This window comes from Triturus cristatus, chromosome 2_1 (genome assembly GCF_964204655.1).
Source record: "Triturus cristatus chromosome 2_1, aTriCri1.1, whole genome shotgun sequence".
NCBI lineage: Eukaryota > Metazoa > Chordata > Amphibia > Caudata > Salamandridae > Triturus > Triturus cristatus.
Window position 1 is genome coordinate 513,742,702 of NC_140581.1, and position 23,760 is coordinate 513,766,461.

The window sequence follows — 23,760 nt, forward strand, 5'->3', positions numbered from 1 at the left end:
GGTCCGATATTGTAAATTAATAGAATCAACATAATGTTACTTGAGAGTATTATTTGTAAAAACATCTCATTATCATAATTGCATTGTGCTGATATTGTGCAAAATCATTAATTTAACTTTAAAAGGGGGTTATTTATTATTTAGCTATGTAGGGATATTTTGATGCATGTAAATGATTACTATGGGATTGTTTTTACTATATATAGATCCACAAGTTTTTCCTTTAGTAGAGCCCTGAATGGGCAATGGTAACTTCGTAGTGTATCTTCCTCCTATTGATGAAAGGCTTATGCCTATATACTTCCTTCACTCTATAAAAGGGATTTTGCCCCATTACTAAGACCATTCCTGACAGTCTCTACTTCTAGCAAGTTCATAAGTATCGAGCATATCCCCATAAAGTGCTTGTGCCAAATGCTACGACCATACAACCATTATATAATACATGACACAAAGTCAGTCATAAAACCCATATTACACCAGTGCCTTCTATTCTCCAATACCGTGATGGTTATTCTATTTCATGGTTCATTAAAAGAAGAAAGAAAATAGGAGAAATAAGCAAGAGAAGGAAAAGAAGACTATGTCAGTGCACAGCAATACTCTTCATATAACAAAACAGAGGCAGTCTAAACAGTTTTTTTTACATTTTAACCCACATGGACCCATAGATCTTTCTCAATATTAAGACCATGGGAGACAAGTGTCCTTAGCTCAATAATATATTTTGACTCAAGCTGACGTAGAGTTTTCACCCTGTCACCTCCTCTTTCGAACATGGGCACCTGATGTATACAATAGAAACTCAAAAGACTACTATCACGCTGGTGTAGAGCCGCAAAGTGCCTAGCTACAGGATAACTATTATCCACTTTCGTTATCGCCAGCATATGCTCTAAAACTCTCTTTTTCGCTTGGTGCACCGTGCTACCTATATATAAAAGGCTACACAAGCATACCAAGCAATAAATGACAAAATCTGTGTTGCAATTAAGTAACTTGGTTATCTGTTTCTTGGAATCCCTACACGGAACTGGAAACTCCTTAGTTTTGACACTTTTCCTGCATGCCATACAATGTAAACAAGGATAGAAACCCTTTACTTTCGGGTTCATCCCTGTCCTTGTTGGAGAAATGACTGTGTACTAATAGATCTTTCAAAGAGGTACGTTTTCTATAGGAAACACTAGGATGTGGGGGAACTAGCTTTCCAATCGTTCCATCTGCTTGCAAAAGGTTCCAATGTTTGTCCAGTATTTTACGTATCTTATTGGAGTCTGTAGAATACGTCAAAATTAACCTAGTGACCTTTCCTTTCTCCTCTCTAGGCTTTTTACTTAGAAGATCTTGTCTTACCTGCTCACTAGCCCTATTGGCAGCTCCTTGGAGAGATTTGTTATGGTATCCCCTTTTCTCAAATCGTGAACGTGCTTGATTTTTTGCCACTTCATAGTTCTCATGAGTGGTACTATTCCATTTGATATGAAGTAGTTCACCGTAGGGGAAGGCCATGGCATGGCCATGGGATGATGGCTCAGCCCACTTCAGCCGTTGGCTAACTTCACTGTGAGTGACAGCATTCTGCTCTTGCCAATGCACACTTACCTAGAAAAAGTAGCCCCCTTTAGCGCCAGGTACGACTGGCCTAACATGTGCTTTTAGATGAAACAAATTTTTGGGGGGAATATATCTTTACACAAACCAATTTTTTTTTTAAAAAGCCACACCCATTAGCTTTGTCAGTGCTTTTTTCTTGAGGGTTGGGCAGAGAACTGTTACCAAATATGAGCGTAGCCATTTCTGCAGTCCAGTGTATTAAGAGGTTATGATATTGACCTGCCATTATAAACTATGCCATACCTATATTGATAAATTATCAAAAATCCTAAATACGTTTTCGAGAGCAAACTGGAAAGAATCCATAATTATTAATTAACATCAAAAGAACTATCAGAGCAGTCAAAAACAGAGTAGTTTTAGCAAAGTGCTTACAAATAATGACTGTCCCAACGTGGCCGGAAGCGGAGGTCAGACAAAAGAAAGAACGCTTTCTTAGATGGTACTCCCACTTGCATCTCCATCATTATTGACAAAACCTCATTTTCTTCATGGGTAAACATTTTGATCTGAAATCAAATTATGACAGTGTGTTTATTTACTGTTGTAAGGCACACAAAAGTATTAACAAAGTTGCCACGAGGATCTTCTAGTTTTCCAAAAGATAATCATGTGGGGATAACTTTCTTTTGCACAAGTTTACCATCAGTAGCCTTTTATTGGGAATTGCAGCCCAGGCACAGTTACTAATCACAGGAGTTCTCCATGTACTCTGGGCTACTCCCTTTCTCAGCCAACTGGAGGGCCTCGGTCGGCTTCACCGCGCGGATGGTCCACTCAAGTTATCGCTGCCCCTTGAAGGCTTGAAGGGTGAACACAGCAGTGAAACTCAGGAGGTTGTGCTGTGAAGAATGAAAATCATCCCTCGTCTGAACCGCTCACCTTACACTGATTTTGTTGCTGGTTACTTCAGACACAAAAGAAGTAAATTTGCATGCCCACAATCCCCAGTAGTCATCCATTCTCAGTCAGGAAATCCCTTGAGCAGTAATGCAGTGTGGACCTGGGTAAACAGATGAGTTTTGATTTTTCACAGCCAGATGCCCAGTTAATATTCATGAAAGGGTCACAGCTTTCAATTAATTGCTGAAAGGTTTAAATCAAGGACAGGGGCCTGCATGAGATAGGCAGGCTCTGACCCTGGATCGGCGTTGCAATATACCACACTCACATAACTGCCCCTGTTTGGATGCACACATTGGGGGAACATCCTTGAGTCCCATAGGAGCTTGGTCTAGCCCCCGCTAGTACCACTGGCAACAAAGTAAAAGTGGTTGGTCATATACTGCTTCCATTTTGTGAATCGTTAGAGTCTTCCCAGGGCAGGGGCAAACCTAGGTTTTGTTACTGGCCTTAGGCACTTCGCGAGCTTCATGACAAAGGGTTTCATGCCATGACGGCCATGACCTGTTCGAGAATGTATTAGAATGTGCAGTGTTTGACATCTAATCATTACCATAAATCTAAGAGTATAATAGGTATGCATTTCGTACTAGCAATTGGCTATAATCAGGAATATTGCACATTTTATCAGTATAATGGAAATAATGGAAACCTGGGGTTAAAACATGTAAGACCTTTCAATGTACAGCTGGATTTGACATGCTCAGATAGTAAACTTCCTGGGAGTAAGGATGGTAGAGTAAGAAACAGAGTCTTCGTTTACGAAAATGAAGCTGGTCTGGATTTATGGGATCTGCTTGTAAGTGAGATTGCAGATGACCTTGTGATACTCGATCAAACGGAGCTCGAGCTCCAAAGGAAATTAAATGTTTTTAGAGACTATTGTGAGGCAAAATCTTTAGTTGTAAATATGGATAAAACGAAGATTTTATGTTTTGGGAAAAGAGAAAAAAGATTTAACTGGTTTTTAGGACAAACGAAACTGGAGATTGTAAAAGAATACAAATATTTGGGTCTCTGGTTTGACAGCGCCCTAAAATGGTGTACTCACCTTGAAGCCCAAAAACCAAAAGCCTTCTCTTCAATCTGCGGGTTGAAAAAATGTAATAAAGAATATGGAGAAATGTCCCATAGACCAATGCTTAAAGCATGAGAAGCCATGATTCCCCCGCAGGTTTTGTACGGGGCAGAAGTCTTGTACCTAAGTGGCAAATGAAGATAGGACCAGGAAGAAGGGAAGATCCTAAAAACCTTACTGTCTCTGCCAAGCTCTGCTGTGATCCAGGCGGTTAGAATGGAGACAGGAACAACAGCATGGAGCATTCAGATCCAAACGTCACTGTTAAGATTTTGGAAACACCAGGACACTGGGGGTGTGAAGAAGGTCTCACAATGGTGTAGGGAGGAGAAACGAAGTAGCAGCCTAAAGTGGGCAAGGGAGGTAAAAAAGAAGATCCTAACCATAGTGGAGAGATTAAATGTGAGACTAACTCAGCACACACTGGAGATAGAATTTACCAAGTGCTCACTAGACTCCAAGGTCAGGAACAGTCAAGGAAGAATGACTTGGAATACCTGAGCACGAAGTAATCAGTGAAAGAGTTAAGAAACTCATGGGTAAAGGAATCATGGTACCCGTACCTGGACACCTTGCCGAATTATGAGCTTAGGTGCGATCTACCAAGAGTACGAATTGGAATTAACCCATGGCTAATGGAGGGAAAAACAAAGGCTGAAATGTTATATGCTGATGGAATCTGTAAATGTGGTCTTGGAACTAAAAATGATATCCTGCATATATTGGTAGATTGCCTTGCGGTTTTAGCATTGAGGAAATAGTTTTTAAGCCCGAACTTCTTAAAATACGGAATTAGATCAAGAGCTCAAGCTATAGACATACTAATAGAAATGACAAATCTTGATATAGCCATTGCATTGGGGAATTATATGGAAGGCATAAAAACCTTTCTGAGGGACAGATTGAAGGGGGTTTAGTAATTATATCCCTCTTTTTAAGATTCCCTTACGTAGCTTAGGCAAAATACTTCAGACAAAGATATACATTATTGAATTGAGTTGAAATGTAGCTGCTATGGTGGAAAGGAAGTGGATACTGCATTTTTAAACTGTACATCACTGAAAATGTATTTTTAATGCATTTTACTGATATCTATTTAATTATATTAACATATACAACATTTAATTTCATAGGGCTAAAAGGTTGCTGCTATTGGGGAAAGAACGTGGATTCTGTACTTTTACCATGAATATTACTGTAAGGAAGTTTTAATGCATTGATTGTATTTTATTATTGTGGTTCCCGCAGTGTTTAAAGACCATGGTCTAAATAAACAAAGAGTTTCATTTTCAGTTTCAGAGAGTGGGATGTTGATTCACGAGTTATCTAGAAAGATCTGAAGGATTTTTAAATTATTTAATTACTTTAATACAAAATGAATGTATATTTCAGAGTAAATAATACAAAATAAAAAAATCACTAATGATTAAAGTTAGGGATAATTATTTAAATGCATCTAACTAAATTTTAGCTAGTTATGGAAATGAATTGATTTCTATTTGAATTAACTACATTAAAAATAAATTAAGGAGAGAGTTAGGCAACTGATCTTTAAACATTGACATGATGAAGCCCCTGAGAAAAATGTTTTTGAGACTATGGAATTAAACAATGAGGATTTAACAGTGAGGAACACAGATGGTATTTCTAAGTGGGTATTGTACTGGGATATGAGGAGCACAGGAACGTCCCTTTCCTTTTGATTTACTCATACCTGGACGTGCTTACTTTTGCCTTCTTGCTGTGGCTGATACCTGTTGGGGCTAGGACAACAAGGCCCATAAACCTTCTGGATGAAGAGGCTGGCTGAAATATACATAAGGGCGCTTTGTGACCACCGAGCACGATGCACTAATTATTCCCTGCTTGCTGTGGCTGATACCTGTTGGAAGGTCAGGACCACAAGACGAGGAGGCGGGCTGAAATATACATAAGGGTGATTTGTGACAACCATGCAGGACGTGCTTACTGGTGCCTTTTTCCTGCGGTAGATACCTGTTAGGAGCCAGGACCACAAGGGCCATAACCCCGCTGGATGAGGAGGCGGGGCTGAAATATACATAAGGGAGCTTTGTGACTGACAGTTGACTGGTTCCTGTGGCTGATACCTGTTGAGGAGTCAAACGCAAAAACAAGAAAGTGATGGTGAATTCATCTCAGCCACTGGCAAGCGCTGGGGCCGCATCTCAAACCACCTTTTTTGCCCACCATGCCACCTCAGTTTAGACCCAGCCAAATGCAAATAAGTCTTGATCCTGTTCCTCATGGGAACAATTCAGTCTGAACTGCCAGGCCAGGTCCTCACTGAACTGGAACACAAGTAACCCACAACCAGTTTCACCCTTGTTATGGGCTCTTCAGCCATGTATAGCTTGGTTCCAGTTGCACAGTGAGCCCAGGACCCATGTCTGAGCATAGCTGGAGCACTTAGGGTGTGAAATGCAAAAACAACAAGGTGATGGATGGAATTCTTAACTTAATCTCAGCCACTTGCAATCACTCAAGCCATATCCCAATCCATAACTTTTTGCCAACCGTGCCACCTCAGTTTGTGACCGCCGCATGGAATGTGCTGACTGTTGTCTGCTTGCTGTGGCAGATACCTGTTGGGCGCATTGTAACCACCACATGGGATGTGCCTGGCTGCGAGCCTGGGTGAAGACTGGGCCTGTCTGAGCTTGTCCGTGGCCAAACAAGAACAGGCTGAGCCCTCCGTCTTGCCTGTGCTTTCTGCATCATGGGTAAACGTAAGCTTAATTCCTTTCTTGGAGATGTTAATCACTCCAGCATTATGACTTTCCTTACCTCAGCAGTAAAAGCTGTAGCATCCTCCCCATCCTGGGTACCCGCCAATGACTATGCCACATATGGAGCTTGGTATTACATGTCTTTGTGCAACTGTGAACCCAACATTCTAAACCTGCATTCACTAGACTATGCTCTAACAATTACATCACAGACCCACGGAGTCCATCAGGAATGAAAAGGGCCCCGCATTGCTAACTCACGCAACACTACATCTCCCCCTCTGTTAAGAACAAAATTTAAAAAAATTACAAATGTATACATAATCATAGCTCTCCGATGAGCCTTCATGGTGCTTTGATTAATCGTACCAATCGAGTCTTCGGAAACTGGGAACTGGCAGTAGAAGTGTCTATGATCTGCTTTGGTTATGGAGGAGCAACAGCAGTCTGGTAGTTTTCACTTGTCTGTTCAGAACCAATTTCTACATTGACATCAGTACATGACGAGCCTTGAGCCATATGCTGGAAATGCTAGGAGTCTCACATAACGGACTTCCCAGGACATTGGGAAGTCACCATGTGTCCAACGTAACCTGGCTCAGCAGCAAAAGGAGCAGAATTACATTTTCTCAACTGACGAGCAAGCACTCGTTCTCCTATATTGAACACAATGTCTTTTGCATGTCGTCGCTTATCTGCGTAAGCCTTAATTTTTCTTTTACAAACCAAGTCTTCGAATCTGCTTTCTTCCTCAGAAGTTGATCTCCTGTTGGCCCATTGAGGTACCTTGATTGTCACTGCTCTCCTGAACATCAAGGTTGCAAGGCTTTAACCTGTAGTCGAGTGAAGTTTCGAACGATAAGCTTGCAAGGTAGAATTCAACACAGTTTTAAAGCTGAGCTTTTCCAACATGACACACTGAACAGTTTTCTTTAAGGTACTCATGAAATGTTTAATAAGGCCATTGGCCTGTGGCCATAGAGGTGTGCTTTCTTAAACTTCCCATTAAGATGATCAAGAAAGTCTCTGAACTCTTGACTGCTGAAAGGTGGAACATTGCAAGATTTTAAAATCACAGAACACCCCATATGTCGCAAAGATGCTGTGCAATCTCTCGATGACTCTTTCCTGAGTAATAGTCAAGAGATTTCTATCAACGGAAAACGGGAGTATTCATCAACAATCACCATCAAGTGATGTCCATTGTCAAAAGGACCATAGAAGTCAACGGCAATTCTTTCCCATGCAAGCTTCAGCAACTCTGCATGTTTAAAGTGTGTTGAGTAGTTTTCGATAACAGGCCTTTAACTCTCTTTAAGGTCTCTAATTGAGATGAGGAAACCAGACTTGGTCTCGGAGCGCTTGCTTTGTGGCAACTATTCCATGATGTCCTTCGTGGGCCACTTCAATTATCTTTTGTCGTAAACTTTCCGGAATGACAATTATCAAACCTCTCAGGATAATGCCTTCTTGAGTAACTGACAATTCATCTTTAACATTTTTTAACTTTTGGTGTTCACTGTCAAGAGGTAGAGAATGCTGGTTTCAAGACTGATGTGTGATAATGTCCTTTAACTTTAGCATCTCACTATCTTGACTCGTGGCAGTGACAATTTGTTCTATCAAAATGGCAGCTGGTGTGATGGATTTCCCAATGACCTTTAAGTAGACCTCAGCTGTTTTGCAAGGGGTAACAATATATTGTATAGGCACTCTTGAGAAGTAGTCTGTAGGGTTTTCATTTTTTCCTGGACGGTGTACAATTATGTTATTGTCTTCATGTAACCGTAGACCCCAATGTTCAATGCAAGGAAGCATTGCAGCCTTTGATTTGCCAAAGATGGTCAATAAGGCTTGATGATCGGCCACAAGAATAAAAGACTTTCCATATAAGAATACGTGGAAGTGTTCACAAGCCCACACCACTGCTAAAGTTTCCTTTCCAACCTGTGATTAGGCAAGTCCTGTTTGGGACCACCTTCTGCTCGCATATTCCACAATATGTCTTCTAGCATTCGGGTGTCTGCTATGCTATGCAAGGATTGCACCTAACCCGACTGGGCTAGCATCAACAACAACCTCTATGTGAAGCTTTGAATCAAATTATGCCATTTCAATAGCTTGTTTGATTCACTTAAAGCTTTGCTCGCGTTCATGTGACCAATGAAATGAAATTTTTTTTCGCCAGGTCTCTCAACGGAGCACTTACAGTGGCATAAATCTCATATGTATTTAGAACAGTAGCTGGACATGCCCAGGAATGAATGCAACTGGGGGATTGGCCGTTGACAACGCTTGGATCGCGTGTCATACCCCCATCAGAAAAGATATGGGCAAAGAATTTCAGCTTGTTCTTATGGAATTCACATTTCTCAGCATTCAAAGTTAAACCTGCATCAGCAGGTAAATGACACACTTGCGTGAGAGCTTTATCGTGCTTTTTCTCGGTAGCTCCGAAAATCAATATTTCATCACTATAATTGAAAGCATTAAAAACAGGCTGTATGGTACATCAAATTACAACTTGCAACAGCTCTGCGGCTGATGACACTCCAAATCTCAGTCTTGTATATCGGAACAGAGTAATGTGTAGTATATTCGAACAGAGTAATGTGTAGAACGGGTTGCAATGTACCTGCAATTCGCTTTGAGCTACAACTGATGATATCCTTTATTCAAATCAAGTTGAGAAAAGACCTTTGCACCATTCCGTTGTGCTATAATGTCGGCAATGTGCGGACCTGGATGTCGTCCTCTTTCAATAGCTTCATTTGCTTGACACATGTCAACGCAGATGCATGCAGCTCCTTCACTATCTTTTTTGGGTACTACCACTGTGGGAGAAACCCATGGTGTTGGACCAGTAGAATGCTCAATGATATCATGTTTGAGTAACGATTCAAGTTCTTTTTCAACAGCCTCTTGTAAACGAAATGCAACTCGTCTATGTCTTTGAGCCGCAGGCGGACGTCCTCATTAATATGTAACTGTACTTTCAAAGTCTTACGTTTTCCCAACCCATGAAACATTGAAGGAAACTGACTTACTATTTCATGGTGAGAATTCATGTTGTAGTTCGCTGATATCAGTCCCATATCCGCAGCTGTACTGAAACGGAGTAGACATGCACTTGACGCTGTTCCTTGAAGCACATGTATGGGTGCGTGTTCTTTGGTTTTCTTGTGTTTCCTCGTTGCTACGAAAGAACCTTGACTTTTTAATGGCGTTGATGAAGCTGAAGTATTCACTTTAGTTTTCAATGGCATAATGGAGACAGTTCATTATAGTTTACCTTATGCATTATAATTATTGACGCACCACTGTCCATAAAAGGTATTGAACAACTATTTATTTTCAGTGTAATCTTCGAACAATGTTTGAATGATTTTGGTGATTTCTCATGTCAATTTTTCTGTGACTGACTTTTTTCTTCACATGTGGCCAGTCCAACATGCACACACTTTTCTGAGGTAAATATCGACATGGCACGACCATCTTCTTCACTTTCACTTGATATCGCTACTGAAAAAACTCTTTGACAATGAGTGCATTGAATGTCCCTTCTGGAACGTTCGGGCAGCCATTTTGTCTTTCCGCCATGACACACGTACTTTTTCCTTCACCTTGCAAACCATTAAAAAATGGTTCTCCTTCCCACAGTTTGCATGTCTGCCCAATGGCAGGACATTTGTGTGGAAACAAAAACCTACACCTGAAGCAAAACTTCTTTTTACCTGGAGACATCACTTTGTGTCCTTCAGCCTTGTGTTCTGCTTACTTTTTATGTTCATGACTGACTCACTCACTCTGGGCACCTCTGGCTTCCATGTCAAAAGCTTGTCGATCCGCACACTCTTAATTACTGGCAGCCATGAGAACTCGCTCCAGACAAAGATTTTCTCTCAGCATTTGTCATCTGAATTAATCTGACAGGCATCCACCAATAACTCAGGGACATATTGGTTCCTTATCATTAAATTAATTGAACTTAGTGTTTGATGAACCTATCCAGTCTCTCAACAAATTCTTCAATGGTTTCACCAACTTTCTCTCATTCTTGAGTGAAAATGTACCTTTCATAATCTACATTCGACAGTGGATTGTACTTGAGATTCAAGGCGTCTGTGATATGACAGTATGTAACTTTGTCAGCATTTTCTTTATGGCTTCATTCACACATTCAACAGCAAGATTTTTAAGGTGTTTGATAATCTTCTCTGTTTCTTCCAATGCATCAATGACATCTTCAAATGTCTCTATCCAAGCAGTCCATCTGTCGCCAATATTCTGCTTTTTGGCTGTATCGAATGGTGGTGGTTTCAAGAAAGCAGCAGAATTGTAGACCTGTGTGGAAATTACTGATATTGAGGGTAGCGTTCTCTCTAAAACGATCTGGTGATCTTGTTCATGCAGACCATCTCACTCTGCAGCTTTGGTGGTGCGCCACTTTAGGTATTGACGGCTCCATAAGTACAACCCCGGGCACTTATCCTTGGACCACTTCACCCAGTGCTGTGAAATGATGACTCTCTGTAATTGGTTTTGGTAAGCAGATGATAGTTTATTTTATTGGAATCACATAGCTTTTGGGTGATTTGTATTTTCTGTTACCTCATTGATCTCTGCCTCGCAGCACTTCAGGTCAAAGCTTTATCTTGCATTTTGCTGTCGCTATTTGCTGCTCTTTTAAAACCTGGTTGTATCTGCCTTGGGCATTTTCACTCTGTACGATGTATAGCTATGTTGAGTAGTAGCACGGTGCATCTCTTTATGACCTTACCACCAGGTTCCTGGCCAATGATGGGTAGACTTTTCAATTTGGCTTTCATTATCTTCACATGCTTTACACTGACTAGAGTTGTGCTTTGACTCCACATCCACCAAGCATCGATTCCATACTTCAATGGAAGCTCATGTGGCACACAAAAGCAGTTTGCTGGGCAACGCCAAACTCTCTTGGAGAGCACTGTTGATCTTTGGGTTACTTATCCCCTATCTCGCCAAAAGTTGTAGAGTCCTCCCCAGTCTGCATACCCACCAATGCTATGCCACACAAGGAGCTTGGTATTACACGTCTTTATTTATCTGTGTGTAACTGTGAACTCAACATTCTAAACCTGCATTCACTTCACTGCACTCTAACACTTACGTCACAGTTCTACAGAGTCCATCAGGAGCCAAAAGGGTTCAGCCATTTCTAACTCACACAACCCTACAGAGGCCACTACTGAGGAAATTAGCTCTGTGGAAGCGCAGCTTGGGCTAGAGGCCTCGGATGTTTATTCTAATGAGAGCAATGCGCAGAGTGTTTCCAGCACTACCTGCCTGGTGACCCCACTGGCCAATAATCCATACTCTCTCACAAGTTTGGCTGTAGTTCATCAGTCGTCTGGTATTAACCTTGCAGCGCGAGGCGTGGGATCAGCTTATGTGTGCAAGTAGTTTAGAGGACAGCTCTATATTTTGGGAAGATATTAATCGGCCCCTCTTTAAGCATGAATTAGGGTTTTCGTTACTTCCTACAAGCCTGAAGGATCTCTGGGTTAGTCACTTTGAAGCTATTTATGCTGCACCTAACTCTGCTCCAGAGCCTTGTGGCATCTCCTCTTTTGTTGACACCATGACTATGTCTGAGCTTCCGGTCCTGTTGGGGTGCCTCTGGATGTATTTAAATCTAACATACTGCTCTGGGGTCCTTTTATCACCATGTACATCAATGCTGCTATCACGCAGACTTTACCCTCTCTTTGGCCTACATCTGTAATTTTGCATTGATTTAAGAACGGAACTAGTGCTGACCCTGGATGCCATCGCCCTAGTTCATATGTTCAGTAGGGAAGATCTTCGGGAGGATGGTAATAAACGGGCTGATGACATGGGCTGACCAATGTACCATTCTTTCAGAAGTCCAGTATGGCTTTAGGCCTGGCCTAGGGATGGTCAAACAATGCCTTAATCTATAGTTCATTATTAATAAATATGTTGTTGCTAAGCAAGGAGCCATACATTTGACTTTTATGGATTTGAGCTCAGCATTTGACCGGGTAAATAGGAACAAACTTTGGGGTCTTATCCTGCGTATGGACATTGAGGTCAACATTTTACATTTATTGCATGATTTGCACTTTAATCTTTCTGCTTCAGTTAGGTATAGAGCAAATTTTGAATGCACGGGGCACTTTACACTCAAACAGGAAGTGCATCAAGGTTGTATCTTGGCACCATTCTTGTTCACCCTATATATCAATTATCTGGAAAAGGCACAAGTTGATGGTGGAGGTAAAATACCCTGAATTGGCTCCCAATGCATTCCTGGTTTACCCTGCGCCAACAAGACTGTCCTAATGTCCTGTCACTGCCCAAACCTCCCATCAGTGCCCCTTTGTTGACAATGCTCAGCTCTCCTATCACTGTGCCATCATAGTTCACCTTTTCTGTCACTGTCCCCTTCTCCTATTAGTGTCCATCTCCCTTTCATTGCTCCTCTTCTCTCATCATTTCCTTTGAGAAATCACATCCCATTTGGCTTGGACCCTGCCGGTTTCTTTTGACTGCACAGTTAGTGTTCTGACTCTGCACACTGAGCATTCACTAATTGGGTTCTCACTGCAAGTGTTTCCTGTAACACGTCAAGAGAGATTGGAATACCCATAATACGAGTGCTTATAGTTGCATGTAAATGCAATATAATTGATTCTCAGCTGCAGGTACACCACCTACGTACCTTTGTAGAGAGACAGCATCGCTCTGCACTGGAGAGAGAAGCTCATGCCTGTTCCCTTTGCAAGAATCATGAATAATAACTCCCAGACAGGAGACAGTAAAGGATTGTGTATGTAGAAAGCTGGGCCCAGAGAGGCAGTGTATCTTCCAATTGCCCATCATATTAAATGGAAGAGACAAAGTAGTTCCTGTCTGTTCTATTAAAGTGTCTGTGTAAGAAAGTGAATGATTCATTGTGATGTATGGTAGTCCACCACAAGTAATAAAGTCACTAAACTTGTTAGGTTCAGGCAAAGGTTTTAAACCTGAAATCAACCCCTGGCAGCTATGGCACAGAGCAGACAGGCTAAATTTAGTGAAAATATGTAAAGCATTTAGAAGTACCAAAACAGTTAAAAAGTTAAAAACGTAACATAATAAAAATACCACTCCATTTTCTAAAAACAGAGGCAAATTTAATAAGCAAAATTCCAACAAAATGAAAAAGATCCAACAAGGAGAACTGAATACATGAGTTTTAAAGATTTCGGAATACAAAAGACAAGAAAAAGTAATGTGCCAATAGAAAGTTCTGTTCACGTGATTAGGACCTACGATCAATTTCAGGCCGACCACATTGGATGGATCGTTTGGATACACCAAGCAGGTACATACTGGTCAAAGATTTTACCATAAGATTTATTCTATGAAATGGAAATCAAAATCCTCCAGCAAGGTTGCTGACTGTATCTGAGGAAGACCACTCAAAGCCGGATATCCATTGGGCGAAATCCCATTGAAGCAGTTGGTTTTGGCAGGAAAAGATAAGGGGGGGGAAGTTCAGACCCTGCACCCAGGGAAGTCCAGGAACTCTGAAAGCAGGATACTTTTCTCACCTTTGCCCAGCTGAGATTATTATGTTTTGGCTTAGTCTCTTTTCCAAAGCTCAGAATCATACAGTAGGGCAAAGCTGCAAGCTGTATATGATCATGACATCCAAGAGGCTGGAAACCTTCTGTCAGACGGCCTGCTAAAACAGATGTTTTGATGCGGGGAAGCTCCAAGCGGAACCAACCTCATTTTCTGGCCCAACGAGGTGGTGCCTTGGGGGACTGACTCATGTGGTCGGTCTTGATCCTCTGGGTGTTTGAAAGTCCACATTTTTCAGAGTTTTCAAACTAAGTGCTTCTGGATACAAGGATACAACTAAAGGTCACAGGACCTCAGGAACAGCATTTAAGGGTCAGGACACACTCCAGCAGAGGCCAGAGCAGGGTTCAGTCATCTTCCACTTACAACTGGTCCAGGATACTTGTCTTGTCCCTATAGAAACACAGGAGGCCTGCAACCCTGCCCTCTGAGTTCACTTATTTGACCTGCGCACAAGAGGGAGCAGGTACAGCCCTTCCGGTCTCCTCGGAGGTCTCAAGCAGCAGGTGCAGTCCTTCTTTTGCCCTTCCACAGGTCCAGAAAGTGTTCTGAGGAGGGTGCCTTGGGGTGCCACATTTATGGCTGGCACTAACTAGTGAGTTAAATGGGATAAAAGGTCCCAGATACAAGCCTACCTACTTTTTTCAGAAATTCCGGTTTGCCCTACTGCCAAAAATCACGCAGTGTACCCTACTCTTACAATCCAAGATGGTGAGACCCTTTCCCTTTGTGCAGAGCTTATTTTTCCACCCAGACATCAGGCCAGGAAAATGAGCAGCTCCCTACTATATGATTACTCAAAACTGGTTCTGGGTTTGGAGCCAGGCTGGTGTGGGTAAAAAGGTCTGCCATCTCTAGGTCTCACCTTACATTTACCGTTGAAAAGGCAGGCCTCTTTGCAAATAAATGAGGTTCCTGTGTGCACACCAACTTGTCTTCCTGCAAGGGGAAGAATATATCTCACAACACCCAGGCCATTGTCTTTGCTCTCGGAGTAGTTTTAACACCTCATTAAGGTAATGCACTGGCTAGTCAGCTGCAGGAGAGGTAATTCAAAGTAAGATAGGATAAGAAATTAGAGTTCAGGAGCTTCAGGCAGAGAAAAGATAACTTTCTAAGAGGTTATCCTACTAAATATGTATTAAAAATCGACCTTTACCGTTAGATTGGATTTTTATTACATATTCATAACAGCAGTTCAATCATTTTTCTAGCTTCAAACTCGAGATAGCAGAATTCATATTGTAATTTGTACTCTAGTTTTCTCATAAAACAACAGCCAAAGCCTTACACAGTAAAAATAGCTTTTGGGGGCTTGTCACTAGAGGGCCATGGTAACATTAAATTGCAACAGGACTTACTACAAATGGGGGTGCGCTAGGTAATGAAGTCCAATAGACTGTATGTATTTTCACAAAAGTTCTTTATTTTTAATTTCATACGCAATTTCAGTAGTAAGCAAAGCTCAGACAACGCGTTTCATACCTTCTAGGGGAACTTCATCAGGGTTTAGAAGAATTCTGTAAATTATCAATGACGGACTTGTAATGCAGGAACATTTCTCCAGTGTATTGCGCTGGAAGCCCTCGGAGTACTTACAGGCATAATAAAGCCTGCATGTTGCGACCACACATGCGTTCGTCTGGTTAAAAACAGTATATACACCGGGCGTGAGACAGTGGTGCCCCAGTGTGCACAGTCTAAAAGCTAGTAATAAACTCAGCAAAAAATGGGAGTGACCACGCAAAAAGTGGGCATTTTATCCCAGTCAAGATTGAAGGATAATGAAAACAGTTTGGGTGGAAGCAACTTAGTTTTATTGTATCAAGAGAAGTCCCTTTTTGCTGCTAAAAGTTGTGATATTTTGACAAGTGTAAACTGACCACTCATTCTGCAGAGTTTTAGCCATAAACAATATAAAGCGGAGGGTGAATGTTCGGAGTAGTGACAAAGCCCCACCTCTTTAAAGTATACTATATCTGATGGTGTCTAAAGTAAAAGCTTCGGAGTATGCCTGAAATCTTCATATGTCGTGAAGATTGTTAGCCTGTCATGTGCAGGATAGGAACTGCACCCAGATCCAGGCCAGAAGGAAGCAGTTGAAGTTTGCTTATGGGCCACAGAGCTTGGGTTTGTGTGGGGTTTCAAAAGCCAGAAAACAGATGGAAGTCTGAGCACATTGGGAAGACGGTCAGACAACAAACCTAAGTGGCACAGAAATTGGAAGGAGAAGAGAGAGAGACTTTTGAAACGGTGAGAAAAGGTTGGACCAATCTGACTAAGAATTATGTGCGTTTCTAAAATAGGGTATGATACAGTCCTCTAGGGGCAAAACAGGAAGCTGCAGAAGGTGTTTCCTGTGAAACAGATCAGTTGACCAGTTATAAAAGGTTTTGCACTGGTTCTAGTAAAGATTATTTGTTGGAACTTAGAAGTGAGTGAGAAAGTCAACTTCCACTCGTGAGCTGCTTCTCAGAAACAGAATCCTGCATTGGAAGGTAAGGACTCTGGTCTCGGCACAAGTACTGCACCTTGTAAGTTGGGGGCAATGTTTACTGGCTTAGGCAGACTCAGAAGGAACAGAACAGAACCTTCTACTGTAGTGATGCTAGACAGACTCATCCCCATAGGAAATCTGTGAAGTTTGAATTTGACGGCTGGAACTGGTTGACTAAGAAGACTAACTCTCATCCAGCCCCTATGGCCTGACTGAGAGCAAGAGGCAGCTTGGGGCTTGTCCTGGGAAGTGAGGTAAGCCTCAGGTGGCCACTTGTGAGTTATGGGCACAAGCTTTCATAGACTGTCCATTTAGAATGGAGAACTGTGGAGTGGAATTGTTTGTTTGAAACGCTATATCTTTGCAGGGACTTATCCAATTGTTGTCATGTTGGGTTTTATTCATTCATACAATAATATTTAATGTTACTAAAGTAGTTTGGGTGCTTTGCTGAGCAATTTCTTGATTCAAGAGTTGGGTTGGTACTGCTGATTTATAACATGCATTCTCTGAAGTAGCATTCTGTCATTATCCCACTCTATTAAGGGGTAGACAGGGCTGGCTTGGCGAATCACTTTGCCTCTCAAGGAGCTACAATTGCATGTGGCGAGGGAAGTCACCCCACTGGGTTATCCAGCTTCCTTCACTTCCCCTCTCTCTCTCCCTCTTCTGTCACTGCCGATCCCTTCAGTCCCTGTCCACCTCTCCCCTCAGCACTCTCTTCTCCTCTCAGTGCCAACCTCCCATTTGACAGTCTGCCTCTCCTGTCACAGACTTTCTGTCTTATCACTGTCCCTTTCTTCTTTCAGCATCTATAGTTTCACAGTTTAACCTTAGCAATGGTGTCCAGTAGCTTTGTCTCTGGTGCAGGGTCAAAAAGCAAGCTTGACCATTGTGCTCTATGTGTTAGTGTAATATCTGCAAGTCTGTCTGAGCTTGAATAAAGAGACAGGACGATAGATGTCACTTTGCTTTTGAAGAACTCCATACAGTTGTCACATATGTATTCAGGTACCTTAGACGTGGTCTTTGGTGTATGGTAGTTTGACCGTTTACTTGCTTTGAAAAGGAGTTTAAGTCACTTCGTCCAAGAGGGATCTGATGTGAGTAGACTTTGGCACTGAAAATGTGTTTTTGTGATTCTTTCTCACAACTCTCATCGTAGTCAGACTTGGAGGAAAGGGTGAATATCACCATTCATTCTTAATTCTTTTTCCGGTGTTTCCTTTTGTTTTAATGGTCTTTTGAGAACCAGGGAGAAGTAGGCTTGCTCCAATTGCTCTTTAGAGGTATAAAGTCTTCGAATCAGGACTTCCATGCACTTGTTATACTCTTCCATGGCGGAACTGATGTTTAGCTGAGGAGCTATGAAGGTAGGGTTGGAGCAGACCTTGTTCGCAAAAGCATTCATCTCAATATTTTTTCTTGATCACTGAACCAGATTTAGTCCCTTTGAGCATGGCCTGAAATTATGAGATGGGTAAAGGTCACCATGAAGGGGATTTGAAGATTGTCAGACCAGTCAACCGGGATGGGATCTTCAGCTGTCAGGAGGGAGTCTTTGGAAATGATCAGAGCCAGAATGGTGCCATTGGAATGTATGGCAACGCTGCAAGAAGTCATTGTCATGGAGGAAGGAGTAGGTGGTATTGTTATATTTCATATAGGTACCCTGACATAGGTTTAAAGAACATCGTACTCTTTCCCTACATCATCTCCCCTTCATTTCATCTGAACGAGCCTTATAAGGACATAGCTCCAAATAAGGACAGAATGTCTTAGAGGGACTGTACACCTTATAAGGATTGACGCCTTTTAAGGACTAAACCTTTCACCTAGTTCTATGACGAGGGTGGGTTCTGCCTGATCGATATTGCTAAGACGTCATCCTTAGCACATATGAATAATTTATGAGTACACTCTCCAGGGGGGCATACTTCACCTCTCCTACCTACGCACAAAGGTTTAATCCCCAACGTCATCCTCATACTAAACAATGGGTAACACACATACATAGACTGTATAAATATAGCACCTCTTGCTATCAGTAAGCAGGAGGGAATCGAGACTTCAAGGCCGACACACTGACCAGAAACGCTGCGGCTCTGGCATGCCATCGCTCCAGCTGACAGTGGTCTAACTATCCCTGACGGGGTGTCCAACTCAAGTCCAGGAAGAAGTCCCACACTCTCACTATTCAGGTATGGGGGTTCGACTAAATCCTAGCGGGATTCTTGGCTCTTAGACTTAGGCTCTTTCGCACCTACTCACATGCTAGGTACACTTAGGTACATCTAGACAGGCATCTTAGGAGTACGCACTTTATTTCATAAATGCATTTCATATTAATGTATATGTTCGTGACTATTGCAAAATGGTAGAACAATACTATTTCTTTTTATTCACTGTACTGCTGGTTCTATATCTCTGCTACTGTGTTACAGTTGTAACAGCGCATTTACTTTACATGAGAAGAACTACGGTACAATAAACTCGTATTGTAAAAATGCTTGTCTGTTTCTAAACAAGCAAGCACGATTGACTGGGTGAAAAGTAGTATATTGTTTCCATGAGTCTGAGGTTATTGTGTTCTGAGGTTGCCAAAAACGAATCGATCTGATAGCAGGAGATTCTAGTGGCACTGTGAGCTAGCTAACGCAAACCATAGGCTAACATATGCGGTGGGGGTGTACCGACTCAGTTTGCCACCAAGCCCACAGTATATGTCATCCGTAAACAGCGTAGGTCCTGCATGACAGGGTACTATTAGGACTACACTACAGTATTCATGGGTATGCAATTCTCATCGCCTCAATGCAACTCTGTATTTTGTGAATTGAACAATTAGTGCATAGGTCGGTTTGAAAAATACCACTGGGTTTGTTAAATGTTGGTGCGCAAAACGCAACCACTTTTAGTGAATCCAATGTAAGTACATCTGGCCCCTATCTCAAAAATGGATCTCGAAATCCTTCAGCAGGGCAAGGAAGCAGGCTGTAAATGAGGAGGGCTCCATGGACGTCAGGTAGGCATTGGAGGAGTTTCCAGTGAATGTTACTTTTGACTGAAAAAGCTCTGAGCAGGAAAAGGAACATTTTGTATGTCCTCTTGTTGGCCGGAAACCTTTGGCACTTTTGCACAACCAAGATTTATGCCTACATGCTTAATCTCCATTTGGAATCTTCAAGCAGGGCAAAGCTGAGGGCTGTGTCTGCCAAAGGCTCTCTAAGCCAGATACCTTCTCACGGAAACCCTGTTTCTTCAACCCAGCAGGGTCACATTTTGGGCGGAGTGGCAGGTTTGTCCCAGTCCTCTGCGGTCTTCAAGTCCAAAAATGTTTTATGTCTCAGGTTTTCAGAAGTGATAGGAGAAGTCCACATAGACACAGGCACTGATACCAAAACTTGAGGAACAAGGGGTCAAAGCTCATTCCAAAAGTGTCCGCTAGCAGGGTACAGGTTAGGCCCAGTTGGTACTCATTAGCAGGGCACTTCAGGAAAAAAAATCCTGAGGATTGTTGTGGCTCTGGTGCTTACACAGACTTACACGGACTCTTGGAGTCTACTTCTTTGTCCTGGGTACAAGCAGGAGCAGGTCCAGCCCTTCAAGTCTCTTCTTACTTCTCAAAGAGCAGCCAGGTGCAGTCCTTCTGTTCTTCATCATGTCCAGATTGATTTGATGTCACATTTATCCCAAGCACTATCATAGGGGTGACCCCTGGCCCCTCCCTTACCAATGAGGAAAAAAGCCTCTGGGGTAACTCTACCCACTGTTGCTGTAGATCGTGTGTGCCCCGCTGCAAGCAATGCCACAGTGCCCCTCACTCACTAAATCTAAGACAGAGAAACCCTTCTTTCCATGTGCCCACCTAGAGATATGTTGACTGCTTTTTTAAACACAGTGACTTTTGACATACATTTGCGTGTGTGACAATGAAGGATAACATTCTCTGAATCTGCATTGCTTACTTTTTAACTTCGTGGGCACATTATCACACCCCTCAACATTCAGTAAGAGGGATAAAGTTCAGTGCACAAATGTCACCATTGTTAAAGTCCAGTCGGCGACAAAGCTATCAAAGTGTGGTGGGGCGTGACTTCGCCCCGTTGCAAGATGGAAGCATAGTGTGTGAGCTCTGCCGGCGAGCTCAAAATCCTACAAAGTCCAGCAAATATGGAGTCCATCCAGCAGCAGCACGGAGAGCGGGGTGCTCTGTGCACACCAGCAGTGCAGAGAAACGGCGCAGACCCCAGCGGCAAGGCCGCCTTGAGTGCAAAAAACCGAGTGAGGAGCAGGGGCGGCGATTGGGGCCTGCTAGGGCCCACCGGCCCAGGACTGTCCATGCCGTAACAAAACAGCGGCTGACCCGCATCGGTGCTCCACTGTGGGACGAGCAGGGGGCCACCGGGACAGCAAGCGGATGATTGAACTGGTGAGCCTGCATACCTGCGGTGGTGCTGGAAAGGCACTCCAGCCCGCCCAGCACTATTCTGTGGGGGACTCTACCGAAGGCCCAATGGCCATCTTCAGCCGAGGTCTATCCGGCCTTGGCATTGGAGGCAGAGCGCCCTGCGTGTAATACCGGGGCAGGACAGAGTGCAGACCCCATGGCCAGAAACCACCCTAGATGAGTGGACTTGAGGGGAGCAGTACATCTGGGCGGAGAGTGCGGCTTGTCGGTGCAGCCTGTCCGACAAGGGTGTTGTGGCGAAGCGGACGGCAGAGCGGCTGCTTACTGGGCCAGTGTGAGCCCGCAGTGCAGCCCAGGGGCGCCTGAACCACAGTGGGGATAACAGTAGCCTGCATCAAGGCCCAACCTGGAGACGGACCGAGGAGCTGCCTGAAACGCCGCCTGGAGAGACATGAGGCCTATTGGGGCACCGCGGCTTACACGGAGCTAGCAGTCTCAGCGAATCCAACCATCTGATGTGGTACTGACAGAGCACTCCAAGGGAGGCTGGGATTTTCCTGCAGAGACACACGCTAGGTTCCGGTGTCTCTGTACGACCATAACCCATGGTGAGAGACAATGGGCGGGCTGCGGGGGGCCATCGCTCTGGTGGATGTGGCATGCGCGGCTGGATCGCGCCCCCCTTCCGACCCTCAGCCACTGTCTGCACAGCCTTCGCTGACCCGGGTGGCCGAGAGCCCTGGCGCCACCGTACGTGGGGGTCAGCGGCAGTGGTGCGGCCTGGCAGGCCGCTGCCCCCCCAGCGTGAACTTGTAATTCTTGGGCACAGGAGTTTCCCGCTCGGGGCCCCCTGCGCGCCCGCCGGCCTACACCCACCCGAAAACATGGGCAAGCCAGAAGGCAGACAATCTAAGCTCTCCTTCGAAAAGAAACGCAGCATCAGGCAGGCAGACCTTGAGGTGGAAAAGGGCACTGCCTCCCACTCCCTGGGGGACGCCGAAGAGCAGGAACTAGACCTGAAAGAAATTATGCCGGAGGTAAAATCCAGCTTGAAGAAGATCTATGTGAGGCTGGACTTGCTCAACACACGCATGGACAGGGTGCAAAGCAGAGTCGATGCCCATGATTCCCGGCTAGATCACATAGACACACACTTGGGCGAAACATAGGACAACCATACTGCTACATCCGAACACCTTGTACGCATGGACAAAGTATTGGATTTAATCAAATAAAAAAACAAAGACCTCGAGGCCCAATTGAGGTGTAACAACCTCCGGGTTATGGGGGTACCAGAATCGACAGCGATCTCAAGAATGGAGGACTTTATGGAGACCACACTATGGAACCTCTTCAGTCCAGACCTGTCCCAAGGTTTTATTGTTGAGAGAGCCCACAGGACCCTGGGTCTGTGGCCACCTCCTGAGGACCTACCCCGCCCGATAGTGGCCCGTTTGGTGAACTACAAAGACCGAGACACGGTCCTTCGACTTGCAAGAGAAAGGGGCCAAGTTCAGTATAAAGGCGACAACCTGTCCTTTTTCCCGGACTTCACGGTGGAGGTGCAGGTGGCCCATCGGGACTTCTGGCCAGCCAAACGCCTTTTGCAACAGGCCAATATAAAATATGCCATGTTATATCCCGCCAAGTTCAGAATAACACAGGACGGAAAAACGCACCACTTCACTGATCCCAAACAAGCCTTCAAGTTTGCCAAGCAACAGGTGAAGTCCAAGCGCCCACGGGGGGTATTGGCTCAGACCTCTACCGAAAAGCAGCTGAGCGACAGCGATTAATTACAACCCGCCAATGCTCTGGCCTGGAACCGAAGCTGACAGTGCTGATCTGTTAGTGGGAGGGGCTAATGCCTCAGGGACAATGAAAATTTTCTGATTGCTTCCTTCAAGTTTTTTCTTGAACTGCGTCCTAATAGGTTGCCAGTTGTACTTTGTTGTGGGGGGCGGGCCGCGGGGGTCGCTCTGAAGACACAAGACTGAGCTGCAGTGATCGTTGAGGCTGAGGGCTCCGCTCTCCATAGTCTACGCTCGGCCGCCCAACCTTATTTGGCAAGTTAGCCCACATGGAGCCTCCACTGCCCCAGGGATATTTCCCAGATGTTACTGTTATGGGTAAGGGTGTCGCAACCCAATTCGGGGGTTGGAGTGGGAGGGGGAGAACTGGGAGGGAGAGGGGTTTAGTTGTTCAGTTTATTGAGGTTTGTTTAATGCAGATCAAAAATGTTGGCCTTCTGACATGCACACGCATCTCTCCCATCACCGCACACTCTGGCAGGAACACAGCTCACAATACCACTTGTACACTGCAGCACCCCGCCATTGCGCACTGTCATTGCCTCACAGGACAAAGATGGACAAGGTAGCCTCAGTTAAGCTTGTAACATGGAACATCAGACATCTAAACAATGGCAAAAAGGTGCGCCTAGTACATGCTTACTCAAATAGGCACAAGATGGACTGGACATCTGCCTACTTCAAGAGACCCATCTTGTTAACCTTGCTCTCCCTCCACTGCTCACCATGGGTTGGGGCACATCCCATTCAGCCACATATTCCAATTACGCAAGGGGCATCTGCATCCTTATCCGTAAGGGCCTGGCTTGGACTACTAAACACTGCATTTGTGACAGCGACGGGCAGTACATTATTCTGACAGGCACACTCTACAATCACCCCGTAACCCTTGCTACAGTCTATGGCCCCAACTGGGATGATCCAGACTTTTTTTACCAAGGTCTGGCATTTGATTGCCAGTACCGAACCACAGACAATGATCTGGTGCGGCGACTTTAATGTTCCACTGATAGATGAGCTGGACAGGGAGGACAGCTCTAGACGACCTCAACCCCAAACCCCCT

At 44.0% G+C, this 23,760-nt stretch overlaps 1 protein-coding gene across 1 annotated transcript in view; it reads right to left on the reverse strand.

Moving 5' to 3' along the window:
- ACOT12 (acyl-CoA thioesterase 12) overlaps nucleotides 1-23,760 on the reverse strand; it is a 517,871-nt gene that overhangs the window by 128,241 nt on the left and 365,870 nt on the right. Inside the window, exon 12 of the mRNA XM_085640749.1 lies at nucleotides 1,993-2,126. Within this exon, the coding sequence (XP_085496875.1) occupies nucleotides 1,993-2,126 (134 nt within the window). The remainder of the gene's footprint in view (nucleotides 1-1,992; nucleotides 2,127-23,760) is intronic.